The sequence below is a fragment of the Microcaecilia unicolor genome, chromosome 3, assembly GCF_901765095.1.
Source record: "Microcaecilia unicolor chromosome 3, aMicUni1.1, whole genome shotgun sequence".
Classification (NCBI taxonomy): Eukaryota; Metazoa; Chordata; class Amphibia; order Gymnophiona; family Siphonopidae; genus Microcaecilia; species Microcaecilia unicolor.
In genome coordinates, this window is record NC_044033.1 from 36,549,924 (window position 1) to 36,565,461 (window position 15,538).

Sequence of the window (15,538 nt, forward strand, 5' to 3'; positions counted from 1 at the left end):
TCCAGGACCAGGTTTGGGAACCACTGGTGTAGGAGAAGTATGCCTATGGGATTCATATCAAAATCCCTGTATGTACTTTCCACAGGAGTGAAAAAAAGCAAATCACCACAAGAAAATAAAGAACTAGTCTTTAGCCCGACCCGGCTGCGTTTCACCTTCCTAAAGGGCTGCATCAGTGGCTTGAAAATACCATCCCAGTGGTGCAGTCTAAACAATCCCACCTACTGGACTTAAAACAGCTTCTCTCTTGAAAAGCAGAAGCATTAACAGCATTTTGTGGTGAATGTCCATGGGTACAAATTGTCCTCAGGGCTGCAAGCCCTGTGTTCTATTTAAAGTGCCCCCTTAAGATCTTACAGATATATATTGTATGAATATATCCTGCAGCATGTGAAGTTCTGCGTGTGTCACTGAGGGACCAATGTACTAAGCATTTTTCCCACTGATGTGAACAGCAAAAATCCTGTAGCACATCAAGCCTGGAGTCTAATCAAATAGTATGCATGTTCAGGTCAATATTGAAAAACACTTATGAGTATAGGACTAGATTCTATAAATGGCGCTGTAAAAATTGGTACTGAAAAAATACACCTAGGCGTTTTCTATAAACTATGCCTAAAGTTAGGTGCAATTTATTGAATATATCTAGGGCCTGTCCGCGAGACTAAATCTAGTCATGGGAATTTACACTAAGTAAAACTTAGTGTATTTATTTATGATCTGAACATGATCATGCCTCACCCATGTCTCCCAATATCTTTATACTCATACCCCTGTCTTCCCTTCTCCATCTCCCCACACTATACCCCTCCCATTCTCTTTCCTTTGGCCTATTATACCTTGTTTACCTTTCCATGTTCAATTCACATTCTTAACCTTACTATTACTATGTTATCGCAATTGATAATATTCTCCTTTCAATACTTTGTAATTCTATTTTCTATGTAAGCCGCATTGAACCTGCTGTGTGTGGGAAAGCGCGGGGTACAAATGTAATAAATAAATAACATTTGTACCCCGCGCTTTCCCACACATAGCAGGTTCAATGCGGCTTACATAATACGTGGAGGGGCATAATCGAACGCAAACGCCTATCTCCATGGGCGTTTATCTCCGAGAACGGGTCCATGAAGGGGCGGGCCGAACCGTATTTTCAAAAAAAATGGACGTTTTTGAGCTGGGCATTTTTAGTTTCCATTATCGCTAAAAAAAACAAACGCCCAGCTCAAAAACGTCCTAATCCGAGGCATTTGGTCGTGGGAGGGGCCACGAATCGTAGTACACTGGCGCCCCTGATATGCCAGGACACCAACTGGGCACCCTAGGTCAGTGAGGTGGACTTCAGAAAAAGCTCCCACATGCATAGCTCCCTTACCACGGGTGCTGAGCTCCCAACCCCCCTCCCCAAAACCCACTATCCACAAATGTACAACACTACCATAGCTCTTAGGGGTGAAGGGGGCACCTACATGTGGGTACAGTGGGTTTTGGAGGCCTCCCATTTACCAGCACAAGTGTTGCAGGTGGGGGGGGATGGGCCTGGGTCCACCTGCCTGAAGTGCACTGCGGTACCCACTAAAAGTGCTCCAGGGACCTGCATACACGCAGGCCTCTAGGACTTGTTGCTGCTGTATAACATTGGCACACCAGTTGACACCTGAAGACTAATCTCTCCGAAAACGTCCTTTATTGGAATAAGCACGTTTACTCACAGTTAACTGCAGATCAGAGGTTGTGCCCCACTGGCAACGAGTCTCCCTGGTACTGAGATTAGCAGTAGGTCAGAGCTGGCAGAATGCTGTACAATGCCCTCTTTCAGCCATATTCAAGGTAAGAACTAAGTTGTCTAACGTGGCTAACACAGGAAAGGGAACTAAAACTGACTTACAAAAATGGCCACTACCACATGGACTACAACAGGAAACACAACAGGGCACACTCTGACCCAGTAGGCAGGGGGGAAAGCACCATGGGAGAAGAGCCTACCAACTACCAACATCGTGAGACTGTAACACAAGCTAATGAAATCACGGAGCCCAATACCCTACACCCACCACAATGCAATGCTAATGTGACCCTGTAGTGCACCCGAGAGCCATATCTGGGTGTTTCTATCATTAGCAAGCGGTAATGTTTAGCACCTAAACTTTTTGTGTGCCTACAGCGCAGCTTAGTAAACAGGGCCCTAAGTGAGCTGGTAGCTCCTCTTCATAGAGGTGACTTTCTCAATACATGTAATGAATTGTTGTTGAGTTTTCTTTCAACAAAGAAAATGGTATCTAGTAAGATGTTTAATTCTTCATGCTCATATCAAGGAGTTTTGGCTTGGAATTAACTGCCAATATACATCAGAACACTTAAAAATTATTTGATGTTTCAAAAGCTGTTTAAAAAAAACATTTTTATTTTGTAAATATGTTCTATTGAAGGTATAATATTTTTTGTTTTTGTTTCTAATATGTAGCTCCTGGAATTTCTGTACATCCGGTTCTTTTTTTTAAAAAACTCTGTAATCTGCGCAGAATGTTTACCGTAGTTGCAGAATATCAGCCTGGTGTAACATAACATAAGATAGAAATGCCTTAATGTATAGGTACTAGCTCTGCCTTTGCCCCTCCCCAAAGCTGGCCCCTTCAATGGATAAAATCTGTCCATTTATCAAGGGAAATGACCAATTTATCTATAAATTGCAACAAACATGTGCGTACGCAAGCTTTCTCTTTGTGATGTGCTGGTAAATGCAAAACTGATGTTAAATATCAGGCCGGCTTATCTATTTGTTTAAATTTATGGTTATTAAAAAGATAGTTTAAATATATACAACTACAAAATTAAAAATCATTATGAAAATGATTTAACGATTTGTCAAAAAAAACCCAAACCAAAATGAAAAACCTATCCTGGAGATAATAGCCAGGAGTAACTAGATATTAAATGGTTAAATGGTGCTGAGGAATATACCTAGTTAAAGTTAACCAGATAGCTCATCCAGGCCCCCTTTTACAAAGCCAAGGGGCAATACCAACAAAGCCCAAAGTGAATGGGCTGTGTTGATATTACCGCAACACAACAAAAATAAAGTGGAAAAGAACCAAGTCAAAGAGATCAAGCCAATACAACAGGGTAAGATGCTCCAAACACAACTTTATTTGGACCCTACACGGTCCGTGTTTCGGCTACAAGAGCCTTCCTCAGGGGTCAATCGATGAGTGCTCAGCTTATTATCGATTGTTGATGGAGCATAGGAGTATCTGTCACTTGGACAAAATGCATGTAGTACTCGATTCAGATTTTGAATTTGTTTCAATCGGGTACTACATGCATTTTGTCCAAGTGACAGATACTCCTATGCTCCATCATCAATCGATAATAAGCTGAGCACTCATCGATTGACCCCTGAGGAAGGCTCTTGTAGCCGAAACACGGATCGTGTAGGGTCCAAATAAAGTTGTGTTTGGAGCATTTTACCCTGTTGATTTGAACTGATCTCTTGGACATGGTTCTTTTCCACCTTATTTTTGTTGTGTTTCGTTTTTGTGGAGAGCGTGAACCCCATTTGTTTCTTGGGTATTACTGCAACACCAGCCACTAGCGTGGCTTTGTAAAATGGGACCCCCAGTTAACTTTAGAACAGGTAGTTTTGCAGCCGAGCTTAACCAGTTAACTTTAACCAGGCAGTTCTGAATTTCCATGCTGTTTAAAGTCTTGTTGCATCGTTAGCACATCACCAAGTCTACCCATACTTACTTGGTTGAAGAAGAAGTTGGCCAAGTAAAATTTAACTGGTCTACAGATCAGAAATATCAGAACCTAAGATCGGTCTGATTTACACCGAAAAGTATCTTAACAAATCTTCTGACTATCGCTGCAGTCCTGTATAATTGGGTACAGTTAACAGCATTTTCACCAAATCCTTGATTATTCAGTGACTTAATGTGGCTTTAATTTGCTGCTGGCTTCAATGATTTACACAAATGGGTCTTTTATTGGTTTTTAATAGGTTAGCGCCCCTTACATTGTGCTGAGTGCTGACAGTACCAAAGGCATTGCATGGACCAAGAATCAGCTTACTCTTAAATTTATAATGAGAGGTACAATCACTAATGCCTTCTCACGAACGACAAAGCTCATTATTTACCATTGGTCACTAGAACTTTGTGGCTTGGAACATTCCATTCAGAAGCAGATATAAAATAACATTCCATTTGGTTCACATCTCAACTTGCAACCTGCTTTTTCTCATTAGGTTTGCTCAGTGTGAAAGCAATTGCATCCTAGATGCTGACTTTTTTTTTTTTAGAATGGCAATAAGGATCTTGAAGTACAAGTTCAGACTGATGTGAATGATTCAACTACAGTATATTAGGAACCATAACTTATTCCTAACTTGTACAAAAACGAAGAATCAGAAAAGTATTATAGTTCTTAACTAGTTGTATTAGCAAAAATGATTTCAATCAATATTTCTACATTTTACATAAAGGACTGAATGTTATAAATGGTGCTTAAAGTTAGGTGCTGTTTATAGAATAGCGCTTAGTGCCAGGAACTGCAACTACATTTAGTCAAGACCATTTACACCAATGAAATCTTGGTGTAAATCCATGTGCTTAAATCAGGCATGGATCCACCTAATTCTATAACTGCACGCGTAAATTGTAGGAACATCCCTGATCCACCCATGAGTGTCCCATGGCCGCATCCCCCTTTGGACCCGCATAAAATTTATGTGCAGATCCTGTGCTTAAATTCACACTGACCTCTATCAGAAACCTATGGATGTGAACAAATATCTTGATTTCAGGAGCTGCCACAATAGAACCCTTAAGATGAACTGATGCAGCTTTTAACTCCTAACCCCTGTTTACTTGTTCAGTACCCATGTCTGTTTTATCTTTCCCACCTTAGTATTTCCCTTATACCTTATTCGTCCTGTTTGTACGTCTAGTAGCGCTATAGAAATGATAAGTTGTAGTTGTGTTGGATAACCACTTACGCCTGGACAATCAAGTGCAAATCATCACAAAACGTATGTTCTATGCAATGTGGAGGCTGAAGTGTATCAGGCATTTCTTAACACGGAAGCTATTCCGTACCCTTGTTCACTGGCTGGTCCTGTCCCATATAGACTACTGCAGCGGGATCTATGCCGGTTGCCGGGACTATATTCTTAAACGGCTTCAAGCAGCTCAAAACACAGCTGCACGACTTATCCTGGGGAAATCTCGCTTTGTTCTTGCTCAGCCACTCCGTTTTCAACTACACTGGCTCCCTGTCAAGGACCGTATTACATTTAAACTCTGTTCACAAACACACAAGATAATCTATGGAGAAGCCCCTGAATACATGCTTACTCTAATCGATCTGCCCTCTAGAAATGCCCAGAGCTCTACAAGGACTTACCTCCATCTACATTACCCCACCTGCAGGCATGTAAAATACAAGACTCTATGCTTTGTCCTTCCCTTTCATCAGCACACAATCCCGGAATGTCCTGCCATGACAGCTTAAGGAGCTCGTCAACCATCAGCATTTCAAGAAGGCCTTAAAGACCTTCTTATTCGCCAAGGCTTATTCCCCTGGCTAATCCTCTGTTTCACCTCTACTACTTGTTGGCTCTTCACCCCTGTCATTTACCCATGTCATCCCATGTACCTTCCCCTCCTGTCACATTTTGTTTTTGTGCCATCTCTATATTGAATTGTATACTCTTGACTTAATGTAAGCCATATTGCGCCTGATTATGTGGGAAAATGTGGGGTAAAAATGCACCTAAATAAATAAATAAAATAAGTAGTAGTAGTAATCTTTGGGATTCTGGAATCTTGCTACTTTTTGGGATTCTGCACAGAATCTTGCTATTCTATGGGATTACGGAATTTTGCTACTCTTTGTCCTTATCCTTTATTTGTCCTGTTTGTCTATCTTGATTAGATTGTAAGCTCTTTCGAGTGGGAACTGTCTTTTCATGTTCAAGGGTACAGTGCTCTGTACATCTAGTAATGCTATAAAAATGATAAGTAGTAGTAGTATGAACTTACCATACAGCCAGTTTCTGAGAACCAAGAGACTATACTTCAATGATACCTTCTTTAGAAATCAATCAAGAGAAATATTTCAGTGGTTCAGCGCAAAGGGGTATCCCATAGAGGCTATCATGAAAGGATATGACAGAGCAGCATCCACAAAGAGAGATGATCTATTAACACCCGGACCCAGCGCATCGAATGAAAAGATTGGGTGTGCCTTCCTTTTCACACATTTGTCAAAGGACATCTCCAAGATACTCAGAAAACATTGACACATTGTTCAAGGCATTGATCATTTCACTAATAAGGACTTCATGATTGCACACAAGAAGGGAAGAAACCTAAAGGACATGCTGGTACCATCTGCACTACCACAACCTGCTCAGTCATCTAACAGGAGACCTCCCGGTCATCACAGATGTGGAAGCTGCTCTGTGTGTCAAGTTAATGTCACCATCAAAACCTTCATCCATCCCACCTCAGGAGAAAAATGTGAACTGGCAAGATTTACCAACTGTAAGTAATGATTTACCAACTATATAGCAATGTGTCCAAGTAATTTATTATATGTAGGTAAGATGAAAAGACAATTTAACAAGAGAATAATGGAGCACACAAGTGCAATAAAGAGATCAGCAGTGGAAAGACCTTTGGTGCAGCACTCGTTACAGAAAGGACACACCTCTGAGGACTACAGATTGTTTTTTGTTCTTTGCATGCCACGGCCATCTGGGATAGGTTGTGATTTATATAAATTGATATTACAAACTGTGCAGAAGTTTATTTTTAAGTTTGATACCATGATCCCCCGTGGATTGAATCAGGATATTGATTATTCTGTGTTTCTCTGATGTTTTACGCTGTCTTTCTTAGTGCCTCTGATGTTTTATGTTGGTTTTTATAGGTTTTTGGAATGTTTTTAAGAACATAAGAACACAAGTATTGCCACACTGGGACAGACCAAAGGTCCATCAAGCCCAGTATCCTGTTTCCAACAGTGGCCAATCCAGGTCACAAATACCTGGCGAGATCCCAAAAAAGTTCAATATATTTTATGCTGCTTATCCCAGTGATTTTAAAGCTCAGCCCTGATCTATGTCCATGGTTGCCATGAGTCCTGTTTTGTGATATACTCGTTTAGCTGTTTTTCTTAGAATTTTTCACTAAATGAGAAGGTCATTATGTGTCTGCACCAAAAACACTGGACCAGAGAGGTGGCTTTTTTTCTTCTTCAACCTTGAGTTTCACTTTTAACATTCTGGACATTTTATGGCTGTAGAAACCAACATGGTTGATGTGATTTTATTTTTTTTGAAGAAGAAGAAGTTCTAAACATTCTTTTTAGCCTTCAAATGATGTTCCTCAAGCTTTTAGATGGTTTTATGGAAGTTTCAGGGTTTTTTTGAGGTTATAATGCATGATGATATCACTGGAACACATACGTTGAAAAGCAAAGCATTACAGCACTGTTTTAACTATTTTTAGATAACTTAAGAAGCTTTAAGCTGTTTTATGATGTGTTTTTGCTAAGAACATCATGTAGAACATCTCAGTATAAATTTTTGATGGTTTTTATTTCCAACAAAAATGCTAGTAATACAAGAAAGCTCCAGCAGTGATTCAAATACACTGGCCAGTTAAAAGCCCCATTCCCGGCTATCCAACAATATTCAGTTAGCTAGTGGATAACTGGTTATATTGGCTGATACACCTGTCTCTCTGCCGATTTTCAGGCCAGTTTAGCGGCCATATATAGCCGCTTTTAAACGTGAGATATCTTTGGCCGGTTTCAAGATAACCGGATAAGTCTGAATCTCTACTTAGCTGGTTATCTTGAAACTGGCTAAAAATAAACTGGATATTCAATGCCAGTCACTGGAAATGTCCTGGAATTGAATATCCGGCATCACCATGGACCACGGCAGTTATCCAGGCTAACTCCCACAATCTGAATATCAACCCTATAGTCACACAGTATGAGATTTTGATGTATACAGTTATTCTGCATGCTGCATGATTCTTTAGAGCTTTTTTCACAACGTCACGCCAGCGATTCCTGTGCGGTAAATGAGAGGAAGCCCAATCAGTTCCTGTGGGCTTCCTCTCATTTGCTGAGTGGGAATAGCTAGCTTAGCTTTTTAAAAGAGGCCCTTAATTTGTAATTTTTCAGTCTGTATTTTGTATTTCTTTTCATTACTTTTTATTCTTTAATTTCTAGGGCTGCATTAAGATGACAATTTGTAATTGCAATTAATTGTGCGATTAATCGCGCAATTAGTTGTGATTGCACAACAAATGGTATGTTATTTATTTATTTTTGTTCCCACTGCAACTCTTTGTGATTCTGGGCAAATCACTTAACCCTCCATTCCCCAGAATCACAAGAAGCTGCAGTGGGAACAAAAATAAATAAACATACCTCTAATCATGCAATTAATTGTGATTAAAAGTTTAATTGAAATTCAGCCCTTATTTATTTATTATATGAAGGAACTGACATGGCAAAAGAGATATATAAGTTAGGGCTCCCCAACAAGAAAATCTAGCTTACAGTGCAACACACCTTCATCTTTTTCCATCCTCTCTTATTTTAAAGTTCTGGTTAGTTTGTCTTCTTAACTAAGTGCTATTTGTCTTTCTTTTTAATCAGATTTTCCCAGTTTGGAGGGTTCAGGTTGTGCCTGACGAAATCTGTTGGAAATGCTGGAGCGCAACTAATGGCAGTTGGGTGCATAAATGACCTTATTCTATAGCATCGAGTCTAATGTCTTGGAAGGGCCTGGCCCGCCCATGCCCCTACTGTGGCCACAACCCCTTTTGAGTTGCATGCTATAAAATTTAGGTGTACATTTTATAGAATAAGGTGCTGGACAGATCTGCAAGTAAACCCAAATGAGAGCCAATTCACAGCCATTATTGATTGTTAGTGGCTCATTAACTAATTGCTTTGAACACGGGTCTGGGATCTGCTCCCAAATTTACTTGATCAAGTTATAGCGATGTATATAGAATCTGGAGGAAGTGCATAATTTGGGTGGAACGGAAGGAGGAGTTGCAACGTACATTCAGCAGGCTTAAATTAAATGAATACATGACCTGTTTAGCTGCTAAATGGGTAATTCTTAAGCCTGCCCTTGCTCTGGCCTCTCTCTGCCCCTTTCTCCTCAATTAAGTATGGGCTGTTCAGACCGACTTTAAACCTAATACCATCTACTAACAAGGAGCAAAATCTATAGCAAGTAAACATCTTAACAATCACAGCAAGGCAGGGAAATATATGTGTGAACCCTTATTCTTAGATCAATAGATAATTCTCCTTACTCATCCTAACATGAAATTCAGAATGAAGAAAATAAAGAAGAAATGTTGCTTTTCTTGCAAACAAACAGCACAGATTTCAAAAGGATGATACATTACATGCAGTTATGTTTTTTTATTCATGAATTTTAAAGAACTGCTTTCAGTTTCTCAGTGAAGTGTGCAATGTTCTGATGAACTGCATTGATTTCTTTTCTTCAGTAATACCCTCTGCCATCAACAGATCAGCATGAAATAAAATCATAGCCAGAACTGCAAATGCATCATTTTCTAGTCTAGTAAATAAAAGGCAATGTAAATAACAATGACACAGAAATTTAAGTAAGCAAAATCATCTTATCAACCTTTGCATAGATGAGTTGCTACACAATGTCATAAAGTTTAAATTGGTGGTGGTGGAGAGAGAATAACTATTTGGCATTACCATAAATTATTCCCTTTTAAAAGCAACTTAACGTAAGTCCTCTCTACCAGTCAGAAAATGAGCCATCTCTTCTCGTCCTTGCAGACCTGTGGTAAAAGGGAAGAAATCGGAGGCAGCGATTGTTTCCTGGCTCCAGAGCGGCAGCTGAAGTGGGGGGGGGGGGGGGGGGGGGGGGGGGAGGGCAAGAGCCACAGGAAGAATAAGAGCTATGACTGGAGCACACCTGATGGGCCCCGATGGCAAAAAAATGCAGAGAAGGCCCTAACATATGGTCACGATGGCAGAAATTGGTGAGCAGGCCCTACAAGGGGGTGGAGGGGTGGGGAGAGACCATAATAACAGCAAGTAACGGTGAAAACAAATACAGTCCGAAGTCCCTGCTGTCAGTAAAGCCTTACAACCTGCAACTAGACAAGTGATTGCTAGAGAAACAGCTGGACAATATATGAATTCCTTCAAAAAGGCGTAAATAAATCCTAATAAATAAATATATATATAAATGAATGAATGAATGAATAAATAAGTAAATAAAATATGGGCAAAGTGACTAAAGATCAGTCCCTCTTTAAGAGAGGCAGTTTTCTAGATCATTTGAAAGCAGGTGGACAAGGGCCTAAGCCAGTGGTTCCCAAACCTGGTCCTGGAGGCACCCCAGCCAGTCAGGTTTTCAGTATATCCACAATGTATATTCATGGAGGCAGAATACCTCACTAATGATGTCCAATATTCCCACTATTGTTCTTTACATCATAGGTGTGGAGCCCTAGACTATAAATGAGATGAGCGGTATAAGTCGAAACGACTGCTAAGTTTCAGTTGATACAAAGCTAAGTACAACAAAATTTTTCTTACCAATTTTGTGGAGATTGAAAAAGTTTTAGATAAAAAATAAGAAATAATTTAAAAAATTAAAATAATTTAAAACATATAAAGAGAATATATTGACCAATGACAAGAGGAGCATGAAAGTCTAATCACTACATGCTCGATAACATCAAAGTGAAAGCTTGACATAAAAAATACCTCTGAGGTCTGACATAATAAGGATAGTTATGAGAAGGAAATGATATACAGTAATTTGGATTGAATATTATTCATGGAGGCAGTGCATGCAAGTCTCTTCATGAATATTCACTGTAGGTATCCTGAAAATCTGACTCCAGGACCAGGTTTAGGAACCACTAGCCTAAGCAAAATCCCATACAAATGCCCCTGTTGGAGTCAATCATGTTTTAGGGTTCAGAAATCAATCCAAGAACATGTACAGGAGGAACAAACATATGTGATGAAAATTTCATACAACCTATCAGTTGTAACAAAATATTAAGATGACTAATAAGCTTCACCATGTCCAAATCTGAAGGTACTTTCCGAGGTGAGACATACAGATGCCACAGTGGTGTCGTTTCCACTATAAGCTCTAAAATGTAAGACGACATCCTATTTTAAACCTCTTATTTCAAAAGAAAGAAACTAATTGTCTAGTGCAATGGGACAGTCCAAATTGTTTTTACATAACGGTCACTGCTTGAGAAGAAGAAGGTAGGCCTTTACAGTGTATCTACCTGATTGATGTCCTTCCATTGCTTTATAAGTAGACAGGAGAGAAAGCACAGTAAAGGGTATTGATGATTTACAAGTCACTAAAATGCATGAGCAGTTTTCTCTACAAGCATTTCTAGTGTCTGCAGATATTTTCAAGGTCGCCCTTTAAAAGGTAATTTTCAAAACCATTTCTGTGGCTAAGACAGAGGACATTTTGAAAGTGGTCCATCTTATGCATAGGTAAAAGTATATGGGCAGATCTAGTGAACAGTAATATAGGTGCTCTGGGTGATAGGGTCCAGATGTATGTGTTTTCAAAAGTATGTGTTTACTGCTCGATAATCAAAGCGATTTAACAGGGCAGTTCTCCTGCCTGGTTAAATGGCTTTTCACTGATATTGATATATAATAACCTATACTGTTTATTGTATGCCACATTGAACTCAAACTTGTGTGGGATAATGTGGGATATAAATGTCACAAACAAACAAACAAACAAACAAACAAATAAATAAATATTCAGTGGCACTTAACTGGATGCTGCTGCTGAATATCACCACTAACCGCTCTTGCACGGTCCTGTTAGTGCCAGGGTGAATACTGCAAGATTGCCGCTAGGGGTCACTGTGGCAGTGGCGTAGTCAGACACCCAATTTTGGGTGGGCCTGGGCCCAAGATGGGTGGGCAGAAGAACTTCACCTTGTCCCATAAGTGATTTGGTATCTCCCTCTCTCACCTGCATGCCATATGATCTCTCAAACATCCCACTCCCCCACATGCATTTTAAATAGCAGATTTTCACTGGCAGTGTTGGCCCCGCAGCCTTCCCTCTGATGCATCTTCCTGTTTCCGCATAGGTGGGAATACATCAGAGGGAAGGCTGTGGGGTCAGTGCGAGCAGTATGTATCAGTTGCTGCTCACAGCAAGTGAAGATCTGCTATTTAAAAGGTATGCAGGAAGGACAGTTGTTGGGAGTTTTTGGCTAATGGGGTTTTGGGATCCCTGCCAGCCACACATCATAGGTGTGCTGCTACTGGATGGGCCTGAGCCCAAAGTGGGTGGGCCTGGGCCCACCCTTGGCTATGCCACTGCACTGTGGCCATTTTGAGGTTGGATCCATGAATGGCCATTGCTCCTGCCCATAGGACCCCCTAGACCACCAGAGCGTGTGTGTGTGTGGGGGGGGGGGGGGGGGGGGAGATGGGGCACAGGCTGGGCCAATCATTTGCATCGGGGTGGGAGGGTGGAATCGGGACAGGGGAGCACCTGGTTTTCCTTATGTGGGACCCAGCTGATATTCAGCCAGTGCCCCACTTAAGACCTGGCAGCTAGCATGTTAGGAATTAGTCCCAGATGTACAGTGCTAGTGCCTGGACATGGTCCGGCACTGAATATTTTTTATTTATTTATTTATTGCATTTGTATCCCACATTTTCCCACCTATTGGCAGGCTCAATGTGGCTTACAGAGTTTGGTTATGACATAATCATTCCATGATATCAGATACAATTAGTAATGTACAAAGATTAAGTGAGGGAGGAAAGAAGGAAGGTGTTAGGCAGGATAGAAGGTGGACTTTAATAACTGGGTGGGTTTGTGATGTAATTTTGTAAGGCTATCCATTTTAATTGTAAGAATATCCACGGCTAATTCTTCCCGCAGCTTCAGCTTTTAAAAATGAATGAAATGAAATTGAATACAATGAAAATTCCTATAAACAGCACAGGAATGATACAAAATGAAAACTTTCTGGTTGATATTCCCTGATATATATGTATGGATAGATATATAGACATAGAGAGAGAGAGAGAGAGAGAGAGAGAGAGAGAGAATGAATATGTACTATTAGTACCAGTTCCCACTGCATAACATGGACCTCGTGGGGGGGGGGGGGGGGGGGGGGGGGGGGGGGGGGAGGGGGAATGTTAATGGTGTTACCAATTCCCATTGCATTTGCCTGTGGAACAAAACATGTATTAATGGTGTTAACTTCTACAAACACTGAAATGAAGCAATGGGATTTGGTAACTAACAGTGCATGTTAACAGAGTGAAGGGTTTGTGGGTGATTCACAGTATTTTGAACTAGGCCTGGTATTTCACCGAGAGCCAATGAAGAGACAGAAGTAAAAGGGAAGCTGGATCAGACCTACGGGCCTTACACAGGAAACGGATGTCAGCAGTTTGCAGGGTTTGAAGGCGACAACATTGTGAGACAGGAAGACCAGTGTAAGTGCCAATATTCTGCAGCACTGCCCAGTTGAGTGCCACTGAATATCAGCAGTTGGCCCACTAAGCAAAATGTAAGCGGGCAGGAGCCTATCCTGTCTGCTTATATTGCTTTGAATATCAGGACCAGTATATGGACTTCTGATTGTAACCATGAAATAGTGATCTGCATTACAAATTTGTTGTGTCAATATGAGTTATATGATGGTCTACACAGTCCAAAATTAACAACATATTTTGTTATACCTGGTAACATAGTAGATGACGGCAGAAAAAGACCTGCACGGTCCATCCAGTCTGCCCAACAAGACAAACATATGTGTAAACCTTACCTTGATTTGTACCTGCCTTATTCAGGGCACAGACCGTTCCAGTCTGCGCAGCAGTACTTCCCGCCTCCCAACCACCAGTCCCGCCTCCCATCACCGGCTCTGGCACAGACCGTATAAGTCTGCCCTCGCCTCCCAACCACCAACCCCTCTTCCCCCCACCTGCTCCGCCACCCAATTTCGGCTAAGCTTCTGAGGATCCATTCCTTCTGCACAGAAGGTATGGTAAAGAAATATAAATTTGATAAGTTAGTATTATGAATTTATATATGACATTTTCCCACCTCTTTGATGTCTCTCATAGAAAGTGGCCCACCAAACTAATGAACCTCAAACCTTTATTTGGATTTTGCTCACACCTTTTTCAGTAGTAGTTCAAGGTGAGTTACATTCAGGTACCCTGGATATTTCTCTGTCCCAGGAGGGCTCACAATCTAAGCTTGTACCTGAGGCAATGGAGGGTTAAGTGACTTGCCCAAGATCACAAGGAGCAGCAGCGGGATTTGAACCGGCCACCTCTGGATTACAAGACCAGTGCTCTAACCACTAGGCCACTCCTCCACTGCCAACATTCCATGTAGAAGCCTGCCCTTGCGTACGTGCAGGACGTCAGACTCACAGAAACAGAAGCCTGCACAGGTTGCTGATCTGCAAGGGCAGGCTTCTACATGGAATGTTGCTAGTGGAATAGCAACATTAACATTCCATGTAGAATCTCAAATATTTATTTAGCTTTTGCTCTCTCACACCTTTTTCAGTAGTAGCTCAAGGTGAGTTACATTCAGGTACCCTGGATATTTCTCTGTCCCAGGAGGGCTCACACTCTAAGTTTGTACCTGAGGCAATGGAGGGTTAAGTGACTTGCCCAAGATCACAAGGAGCAGCAGTGGGATTTGAACCCATAACCTCTGGATTGCAGGACTGTTGCTTTAACCACTAGGCCACTCCTCTTATTAGACTAGTCTGACTACTGCTATTTGTTTAAGGAGCTTTAGAAGAGGCAGAATTATATATTTTTTGTTAGACAAAATAAGGTAAAAGCCATTGTAACATCATTCAAACTCTTACAGATATCTGAGGTTAGGAAGATCCTGGAAGGCATCTGGGTGAATGTACACAAGGCTGTTTGCTTTCTCAATTTTTCTGTAAAGGAGAAAGTATGAAGTTAAGTCATCTGACCGATTCATGTTGATACGATGAAGCTCAGTTCATTTAGAAGTCAATATTTGAAGTAATTTATGTAGATAAAAAGTGTTTTATTGACATTAATAGGGATTTGCAATCATTTGAAACAATATAGGACATGTCAAACAATGTTTCCTATGTAATTTCAAGTCTTTTATAATTAAAACCACAGTAAAATACCAGATTCCATATCATCAAGCTGATCAATCCATAGACTGGTGGGTTGTGTTCATCTACCAGCAGGTGGAGATAGAGAGCAAACTTTTGCCTCCCTATATGTGGTCATGTGCTGCCGGAAACTCCTCAGTATGTTCTCTATCTCAGCAGGTGGTGGTCACACACAGCAGCAGCTCTGGCTAGGCCTCCAAGCCTAATTTTTAGGTTTTGTTGAGTGCCTGGGGTTGAGGGCTCTTTTGAGCAAGTGCAAACCTGGTGGTGCCAGGTCCCTCTTTTTCTCCCCCCTCCCGCTGGCTCCGTTA

The 15,538-nt window shown here is 41.0% G+C and overlaps 1 protein-coding gene across 2 annotated transcripts in view; it reads right to left on the reverse strand.

The window, feature by feature from the left end:
* Positions 1-15,538, reverse strand: part of LOC115465396 (follicle-stimulating hormone receptor-like) — a 355,843-nt gene that overhangs the window by 24,669 nt on the left and 315,636 nt on the right. For both annotated transcript variants that reach the window (XM_030195840.1, XM_030195839.1), the window contains exon 4: positions 14,943-15,017. In XM_030195840.1, the coding sequence (XP_030051700.1) occupies positions 14,943-15,017 (75 nt within the window). The remainder of the gene's footprint in view (positions 1-14,942; positions 15,018-15,538) is intronic.